The sequence below is a fragment of the Oratosquilla oratoria genome, chromosome 30, assembly GCF_046742065.1.
Source record: "Oratosquilla oratoria isolate Oo_2021 chromosome 30, ASM4674206v1, whole genome shotgun sequence".
Lineage (NCBI taxonomy): Eukaryota > Metazoa > Arthropoda > Malacostraca > Stomatopoda > Squillidae > Oratosquilla > Oratosquilla oratoria.
In genome coordinates, this window is record NC_134806.1 from 19513454 (window position 1) to 19523453 (window position 10000).

The 10000-nt window shown below is 38.0% G+C and overlaps 1 protein-coding gene across 1 annotated transcript in view; it reads left to right on the top strand.

The window, feature by feature from the left end:
* LOC143041225 (uncharacterized) overlaps nucleotides 1-10000 on the top strand; it is a 1032631-nt gene that overhangs the window by 892084 nt on the left and 130547 nt on the right. The window contains exons 12-13 of the mRNA XM_076213067.1: nucleotides 609-793; nucleotides 6185-6269. Coding sequence (XP_076069182.1) covers nucleotides 609-793; nucleotides 6185-6269 — 270 coding nt within the window. The remainder of the gene's footprint in view (nucleotides 1-608; nucleotides 794-6184; nucleotides 6270-10000) is intronic.

The window sequence follows — 10000 nt, forward strand, 5'->3', positions numbered from 1 at the left end:
TAAATCCATCTCAGCCCAGACGTATTTTCCAGATTGCCACTGCTACAACATACGACGCAAATTGTTCCTCCGTTGTCAGGAGAGCTCGATGACAGCGAGATTCAGAACTAGTCATATTACAGCCAGAAGGGCGATCTCTCTCTCTCTCTCTCTCTCTCTCTCTCTCTCTCTCTCTCTCTCTCTCTCTCTCTCTCTCTCTCTCTCTCTCTCTCTCTCTCTCTCTCTCTCTCTCTCTCTCTCTCTCTCTCTCTCTCTCTCTTTCTAGTAGGGGGAATTTCCAATATAGATTCAATAGCTTGTAAACACGAGCCTAGGACGGATAGCAATAAGATGATCTGAAGCCTCCTTGACCGGGTTAGCGTGGCGAAGGAAAGGAAATTGAGGCACAATTACTCGAAGAGCAGGGATTCCAAGCTACTGGAAGATGAAGGGCGTTGGAGACATCGGAAGTGCCTCTTGTTAAGCCCCCACATTGTTTACATGGATACCGAGAATCCTCACCGAAAGAGTAAAAAGTCAAAGTCAAATATCTTGTCAAAATGAATCTCAAAAATTTTTGGTCTAAAACTTTGGTTTTACTGTTCGTTTTATTTATCTATTGAATGGAGGTGGAAGTGCCTACATGGGAGATGCCGATGTCGCTATGTTGGTGGAAACTGCGGCACGGTTATATGAGAAACAGAAACGCGTTGTCACTTACCTCGAAGCCGCGTTGCTTCCAGTGATATTGAAAGGTCTGGAAACGATGACGAGTACCTGGAAAATGTGTTCCAGGATAATGAAAATCAGAGACGTATTCTCTCCACAAGAAGCTGGTACTCCATCTCCAGATAATCTTAAGATTTCTCTCTATTAAATTTAACGACATTTTCTTCATTTGTGTCCCCATTACTACGGTTATAAGGCGGTGTCATAGAAATTGCTACGCATCGATACAAGAGACAATTAATTATTTATTTATGTTTATTTGCGTGTGTACTGGACGCAGGAGCATTAGACTTCTATGTTCAGATTTTCCGTTTCAACTTCAAAGTTAACTGGTTGTGTGTTGTGGTCGGCATTGTAATTAAATTTCACTTCTTTATTTTTTTTATTTTTTTATTTTTTCCCGAAGAGATATATGGGAAGACCCGTGGACAGTTGCCAGCTACTGTATTTTTCCAATCAGTAAAAGTCATGATACTGATTATTTTTATTATTACTAACAATTTCTCAAAGGCTAAGAAATGAATGTCGATTTTCAGCCTTCATAGAATCCAGAAATCATAAGCTAATTTTTTTTTTGTTCCATCAATATATTGAAGGCTATATTGTTATTGAAGGCAATCTAAGATGCCAACGTTTGATGTCAACGCCTATCTCCCTGAGGAAAAAACTGTGGCCACTTTACGCAGAGTGGGGGTGATCTAATAGAGGTGTTCAAGTGCATCCAAGGCTTTAACAAGGGTGATGCAAACAAAGTCATCATATTAAAACAACAAGGCAGGACTCGCAGTGATGGTTATAAACTTGAGAAATTTAGATTTAAAAAGGAAATAGGCAAGAATTGGTTTACTAATAGGGTGGTCGACGAATGGAATAAACTTAGTAACCATGTAGTAAGCGCTGAAACTATCAGTTGTTTTAAGAAACGATTAGACAACTTTATGGATGGGGGTGACAGGTGGTGATGGATACGGAGCTGCCTAGTGTAGTCCTTATGGTCTCTTGCAGTCTACTTCATTTTTATGTTCTTATATTCTTACAGAGTAATTCATATCAGGACCAACGATTTTATTAATTAGCAATAGTCTATTTAGTTTCATTGGTTTCTTTAAGCTCAACAAGGGATGTATAATGTAGTATCACATTTGTAAAATGAGACTTCCTGACCCACTGTCTGAGAATGAGATAAGATGGTCGAAATATACAGATTTTCTGTCCATCTTATCTCATTCTCGGACAGCGGGTCAATAAACAAACCATCTGATATTATTCGGAATGGAATCCTTATTTCTCTCAAACTTCCTACGGTGGGTCTGTAAAAGTTATTGAGCGCATGTAACCATATATGGTTAGGTAACTTGATTTTTTTTTTTTTTTTTTTTTTGCATCCGACCTAGATATGGATCAAAAGGTCTCCTGTCGGCATGCTCCGCCTTTGTAATCCTTTGTATGTATCAGATGACATCATCGTAAGACATTGATATGACTACATTCACGTATTCAAATAACAGAAGCCTTGATACCGCAAGATTTCTTCAGTTCAAAGTGTATATAGCACACATTCCATAAAATATAAACATGCTACATGTTTGGGTTTCCTATTCCTTCCTTATATTATAGGATAGTGCACCGCATAATTTTCCCTGAATATCCATCAAATGACGACACATCCAAATTATTCCCTATCACAAAACACAAAGTACCACCCTATGCTTTTCCTGGATATATAAACAGTTTTGGATTACCTTTTTATTTTTCTAACACAAATCATTAGATAAGGTTTTTTTATATTTTGGTTGAATAGAAAAGACAATAAATGACGGGTCAATATGTACGTTTCCTAAATACACACCAAAATGTGAAACTGCTTATCTTTTAATATTGTATATACGAATTTCCCATCCGTTGTCGGTACACAAAACACGCGATAAGATGTCTCACGCTTTGGCTGAATATGCATAGAGTTAGAGTAAGCGATGCCTACCTTGGATACGAAGCATGGAAAAAGACGTCTTACGGCTTTCTTAAACCAAGCGTCGAGGTGCGTCTTCTTCTTCTTCTTCTTCTTCTTCTTCTTCTTCTTCTTCTTCTTCTTCTTCTTCTTCTTCTTCTTCTTCTTCTTCTTCTTCTTCTTCATCTTCTTCTTCTTCATCTTCTTCTTCTTCTTCTTCTTCTTCTTCTTCTTCTTCTTCTTCTTCTTCTTCTTCTTCTTCTTCTTCTTCTTCTTCTTCTTCTTCTTCTTCTTCTTCTTCTTCTTCTTCTTCTTCTTCTTCTTCTTCTTCTTCTTCTTCTTCTTCTTCATCTTCTTCTTCTTCTTCTTCTTCTTCTTCATCTTCTTCTTCTTCTTCTTCTTCTTCTTCTTCTTCTTCTTCTTCTTCTTCTTCTTCTTCTTCTTCTTCTTCTTCTTCTTCTTCTTCTTCTTCTCCCTCTTCTTCTTCTTCTTCTTCTTCTTCTTCTTCTTCTTCTTCTTCTTCTTCTTCTTCTTCTTCTTCTTCTCCTCCTTCTCCCTCTTCTTCTTCTTCTTCTTCTTCTTCTTCTTCTTCTTCTTCTTCTTCTTCTTCTTCTTCTTCTTCTTCTTCTTCTTCTTCTTCTTCTTCTTCTTCTTCTTCTTCTTCTTCTTCTTCTTCTTCTTCTTCTTCTTCTCCTTCTCCTTCTTCTTCATCCTCCTCCTCCTCCTCCTCAAAGATCTACCGTATCCAACCAATCTCAGTGGACTCTTTCAATCGCCTGAACACAAAAGAAAATCTTTAAACTTTGTCCAATCATATTTAGGTTAGTCTTCAGAGTTGAGCGTCGTTTGAATAGAAAAGATGGTTTGACGGGGCACGGAAGATTGCATGAATAAATCAAAATGTAAACATCAAGCTGGAACTAAAACAAGAGGACACCGTGACCAGCGAGCGCTCTGTGTCTCTTGACAAAACCTCTTTTGACGCCGCAAAAATTGACTACGTTCCGTCCCAGAGAGTTTAAAGATTTTACCGTGGTTGGACCTTTTTCGTGTTTCTTTCGCAAGTTTCGTGAGTCTTGTATTCGACACAATGCGGTGGGGGAGAAGAACACGTCAACCGTGTTTCCCTCTTTGTCGAACAGGATAAACATTGTCTACTTCGATAAGAAACTCACAATATGTGGTGTATTGACACCTTAGAAGACAGTGAATAGATAAGTGAGTAGATAGATAAGTTACTTAATAAAATAAGTACATTTTTATTCAGTGTATAAGAGGTCTCTTAGACAAGGAAAAACATTAATGCATAGGTATGACGTATGTTAGAAAACAAGTCGAATAGCTCTGGCATAGAGAGACACACTTTTGTACAAACACATTGTTGTTTTCTTCTTTTGTGTCTTCAACTGTTTGCTTTGCCTTCAACGAGGTTGTTAAGATCGAGTAAAGGACGAATACAAGCACTCCCCAGTTGACCTGGTTGGCAATAAATAGATCTTGTCATGAATTACAAACGGAATTGTTCCTGTATCAGTTACTTCGTGTGGTGTATACGTATTCATATATGTATTTACTTGCTTAGTTATTTATTTCTTTGTTAACTGTTTTTTTTTTTTTTTTGCACCTTTATTAGTCAGTTGTTTGTGTAACCGATTATTTATATGCATATAATTCTATCCATTATCTATATTTCTATTCATAGTTGTTTATTAACATTATCATATGTTCACTCACTATTTAGGTATTTATCTATATTACTCATTTGCTTATTTGATATATTAATAATCTATAATTTTTTGTAAATAGTTTTCTGTTTCATTATGTATGTGAGTATGATTTTGCTCATAAATTATCTGAATTAATATTCATATGTTTCGTTATGTTTTTAGTGTTTTCTTTAAGCGTCTTAAAAATATCATAGTTCACTTCTAGGTATTTATTCATATTACTAATTTGCTTTTACTATATTATCAATTTATAATTTTTGTAAATAGTTACCTGTTTTATTATGTATATGAGTATGATTTTTCTCATAAATTATCTGAATTAATATTCATATGTTTCCTTATATTTTTAGCGTTTTCTTTAGGCGTCTTAAAAGTATCATAGTTCACTTCTATACTATATTATCAATCTATAATTTTTTGTAAACAGTTTTCTGTTTCATTGTGTATGTGAGTATGATTTTGCTCATGAATTATCTAATAATATTCATATGTTTCCTTATGATTTTAGCGTTTTCTTTAATCGTCATAAAACTATCATAGTTCACTTCTATGTTATATTATCAATCTATTGTTTTTGTAAATAGTTTTCTGTTTCATTGTGTATGTGAGTATGATTTTGCTCATGAATTATCTAATAATATTCATATGTTTCCTTATGATTTTAGCGTTTTCTTTAATCGTCATAAAACTATCATAGTTCACTTCAATACTATATCATGAATCTATAATTTTTTGTAAACAGTTTTCTGTTTCATTGTGTATGTGAGTATGATTTTGCTCATGAATTATCTGATAATATTCATATGTTTCCTTATGTTTTTAGCGTTTTCTTTAATCGTCTTAAAACTATCATAGTTCACTTCTATACTATATTATCAATCTATAATTTTTTGTAAACAGTTTTCTGTTTCATTGTGTATGTGAGTATGATTTTGCTCATGAATTATCTGATAATATTGATATGTTTCCTTATGTTTTTAGTGTTTTCTTTAAGTGTCTTCAAAGTATCATAGTTCACTTCTATACTATATCATCAATCTATACTTTTGTAAACAGTTTTCTGTTTCATTGTGTATGTGAGTATGATTTTGCTCATGAATTATCTGATAATATTGATATGTTTCATTATGTTTTTAGTGTTTTCTTTAAGTGTCTTCAAAGTATCATAGTTCACTTCTATACTATATTATCAATCTATATTTTTTGTAAACAGTTTTCTATTTCATTGTGTATGTGAGTATGATTTTGCTCATGAATTATCTGATAATATTCATATGTTTCCTTATGTTTTAAGCGTTTTCTTTATTCGTCTTAAAACTATCATATTTCACTTCTATACTACTGTATATTATCAATATATAGTTTTTTGTAAACAGTTTTCTGTTTCATTGTGTATGTGAGTAAGATTTTGCTCATGAATTATCTGATAATATTCATATGTTTCCTTATGTTTTTAGCGTTTTCTTTAAGTGTCTTCAAAGTATCATAGTTCACTTCTATACTATATCATCAATCTATACTTTTGTAAACAGTTTTCTGTTTCATTGTGTATGTGAGTATGATTTTGCTCATGAATTATCTGATAATATTGATATGTTCATAGTTCATAGTTCATAGTTAACTTCTATACTACTGTATATTATCAATCTATAATTTTTTGTAAACAGTTTTCTGTTTCATTGTGTATGTGAGTATGATTTTGCTCATGAATTATCTGATAATATTGATATGTTTCCTTATGTTTTTAGCGTTTTCTTTAAGTGTCTTCAAAGTATCATAGTTCACTTCTCTTTTTCCACAGAAGACGCGGGTTTTGGAGGCTGAACAGTGGTTTGCTAAGGCGCAAGCTCTTGCACCAAACGATTCAACTGTCTACCAACACTTCGGTGAGTACAGAAATGCCAAAAATTCTTTCTGTTTACATTAAACTTCTCCAATGAACATTTACAATTGTTCTGAACTTCTTCGTGATCGTTTGAACCCCGTTATACGAGTACTACAACAAGTAAGTAGCAGACACCTGGAAGGAAAGAGAAGAAAAAGGAAAAAGAAAATTCAAGCTTAATTAAAACTTTTAAAAGATGCTTCATGAAAATATAACGTTTACGCAATCCTATGATCTGCAAGATTTTTTTCTTTTTTTTGTAAAATCCTTTCGTGCTACTGCGTACTTTTTTCAATCCGGATGTCAGGTTTATTTCACTCATTTCCATGATGACTAATCAAGCAAATGTGGAAAAAAAAAACTGTCTCCTATTGTACGGTCACCTGATTCCAGAAGATTTAATTCATCATGTAGCAGCTTTTGGGTCTTTAAATCTAAGATCAAACCAAATTGATTCAACGAAATATTCCAAAACTTACATTCTTCCAGTGTTATTCAGAACACTAATACTAAACTTAATACATGGCCCCTGAGTGAAACTATTCAGCTCATATGATATTGATGACAGCAAGAGAAGGAACTACACGGAACGGCCCAGGCGGAAGATGAAATTACACAGAACGGCCCTTAAAGGCCGCCCACTTGGTATACATTAGATTAGCTATGGCTCTCACCTCCCATATTCATGGCACAGGATCTGACACCGTGCCAGCGGGCTAATGGCCCTCAGAGCCAGTCCCAGTGTCGTGTCACGCCTCTCACGCCCGTTTCCCTCTCCTCACGCCCACGAAGTTATTTCGCTGTTGGGAGGAGAGGGAGCCAAATAGGAGGATCGTATATAATGCAGAAGGACGTGAATTGTTCATTTCGTCCCAATACATAACAGACAAGAAGTATCAGACGGTGATACTCCTCTATCCTTCCCTTCCTCCCTTCATTCCTCATTCCCGCTCTCTCTCCTTTCCTCCCTTCCTCTCCCTCGTCACCCTCCTCTCTCCTTTTTCTCCTCTCCCATTTCCCTATTCTCTTTCTTCTCTAAATCTTCATTCTTTTTCTTCCTTTCTCCTCGTTTTCTCTCTTTTTCCCTTCTCCTTTTCCTTCCTCATTCCCGCTCTCTCTCCCTCCCTCCCTTCCTCTTCCCCGTCACCCTCCTCTCTCCTCCTCTCCTTCTACTCCTCTCCCATTTCCCTGCTCTCTTTCTTCTCTAAATCTTCATTCTTTATCTTCTTTTCTCGTCGTTCCCTCTCCTTTTTCCTTCTCCTTTTCCTTCCTCATTCCCCTCTCTCTCTCCTTTCCTCCCTCCTTCTTCCCCGTCACCCTCCTCACTCCTCCTCTCCTTCTACTCCTCTCCCATTTCCCTGCTCTCTTTCTTCTCTAAATCTTCCTTCTTTTTCTCCCTTTCTCCTCGTTTTCTCTCTTTTTCCCTTCCTCCCTTCATTCCTCATTCCCGCTCTCTCTCCTTTCCTCCCTCCCTCTTACCCGTCACCCTCCTCTCTCCTCCTCTCCTACTCCTCTCCCATTTCTCTGCTCTCTTTCTTCTCTAAATCTTCATTCTTTTTCTTCCTTTCTCGTCGTTCCCTCTCCTTTCTCCTTCTCTTTTTCTTCCTCATTCCAGCTTTCTCTCCTCCCCTCCCTCTCTCTTCCTTGTCACCCTCCTCTCCTTCTTCCCATCCCCCCTTCCCTATTGTTTCTCTTTTCTAGCTCTTCTTTGTTTTTCTCCATTTCTTCTCTTCCCCTCTCTTTTTTCCTTCTCCTTTCCTTCGTCATTCCCACTCTCTTTCCTCCCCTCCCTCTCTATTCCTTGTCACCCTCCTCTCTCCTCCTCTCCTTCTTCCCCTTCCCTCTTCCCTCTTCTTTCTCTTCCTTAACTCTTCCCTCTTTTTCTCCCTTTCCCCTCGTCTCCTCTCCTTTTTCCTTCTCCCTTTCTTCATCATTCCCACTCTCTCTCCTCCCCTCCCTCTCTCTTCCTTGTCACCCTCCTCTCTCCTCCTCTCCTTCTTCCCCTCCCCCCTTTCCTATTCTGTCTCTTCTCTAACTTTTCCTTCTTTTTCTACGTTTCTTCTTGTCCTCTCTCCTTCTTCCTTCTCTCTTTCATCATCACTTCTCCTACCCGTTTCCTGTTGCCTTCCCAAGAGAAATAGAGAGATTATGAAAAGAAGAGAGATGAAGAGAAGAAAGAAGAAAAGAGAGAAAAGTGACAAGATCAAGAGGAATGACAGAAGAAAGAGGAAAGAGAGGAGAGAGAGAGAGGAAAGAAACAAGCTAAACGAATGTCGGCTGAAAGAAGAAGAAAGCGAAGAAGAGGAAGAAGAGGAAGAAGAGAGAAGAGGAAGAAGAATGAGAAAAGGTAGATAAGGAGAGGATGAGAGATGATAAGGATGATGGAGATAAGAGAAACAGATAAAAAGAAGAAGAGTAATTAGAAAAAGGAAAAGTATAGGTAGATTAAGAAGAAAAATGGAAGAACATGAAAAATAGGAAAAAGGTGTAGGATAAATTGAAAATAGATAAAAAGTAGATGAGGAGGAGAAAGAAACGAGAGGGTGAAAGAAATGAAACAAAGGAAATGGAAAGGCGAAGAGAACTACAATGAAGAAGAAAGAGATGAAAATGCGAATTGCAAGAGATAGAATAAGAGGAGAGAGAGGGGGAAGAAGAAGAAGATGACGTAAAGGAAAGAGATGAGGAAGAGGAAAGAGAAGAAGGAGAGGAAAGAGAGGAGGAAAAGGAGGGAGAGGAGATGGAGGAGGGAGAAAAAGGAGGAAAAGGGAAGAGATGAGGGAGAGGAAAGAGAAGAAGGAGAGGAAAGAGAGGAGGGAAAGGAGGGAGAGGAGGTGGAGGAGGAAGAAAAAGGAGGGGAAATGGAAGAGGAAGAAGAGGAGATGAGGAGGTAGAGGAGAGGAGGGTGAAAAGGAAGGGGTGGAAGAGAAAAATGAGAGAAGGGAGATGAGGGAGAGATGTAAGAAGAGGAGAAAGAGGAACAGAGGAAAGAGAAGGGAATGGAGGGAGAGGAAGGGTAGGAGGGAGAGGAAAGAGAGGAGGATGTGGAGGAAGAGGAACGAGAGGGGAGGGGCTAAGAATATGATGTAGGGGGAAGGAGAAGAGGGAGAGGAAGAAGAGGAGGGGAGGAAGGAGACAAGAGAGAGAAGGGAGAGGAAAGAAAGATGAGAGAGAAGGGAGAGGAAGGAGAGAAAGGAGAGGAGTGAGAGGAAGGAGAGGAAGGAGAAGAGTGAGAGCAGTGAGGTCGAGAGACAAAGGATATGATGTAGTGAAAGTAGAAGAGGGAGAGAAAGAAGAGGAGGGGAGGAAGGAGACAAGAAAAAGAAGGAAGAGGAAGGAGACATGAGAGAGAAAGGAGAGGAGGTAGACAAGGAAGAGAAGGGAGAGGAAGGAGAGGAGGGAGAGGATTAAGAGGAGCGAGAGTGGGGGAGACAAAGGATATGATGTAGTGAAAGTAGAAGAGGGAGAGGAAGAAGAGGAGGGGAGGAAGGAGACAAAAGAGAGAAGGAAGAGGAAGGAGACACGAGAGAGCAAGGACAGAAGGGAGAGGAAGAAGAGGAGTGAGAGGAGGGAGAGGAAGGAGAAGAGTGAGAGCAGTGAGGTTGAGACACAAAGGATATAATGTAGTGAAAGTAGAAGAGGGGAGGAAAGAGACAAGAGAGAGAAGGGAGAGGAGTGAGAGGAGTGAGAGGAGTGAGAGGAGCGAGAGTAGGGGAGAAAAATGATATAATG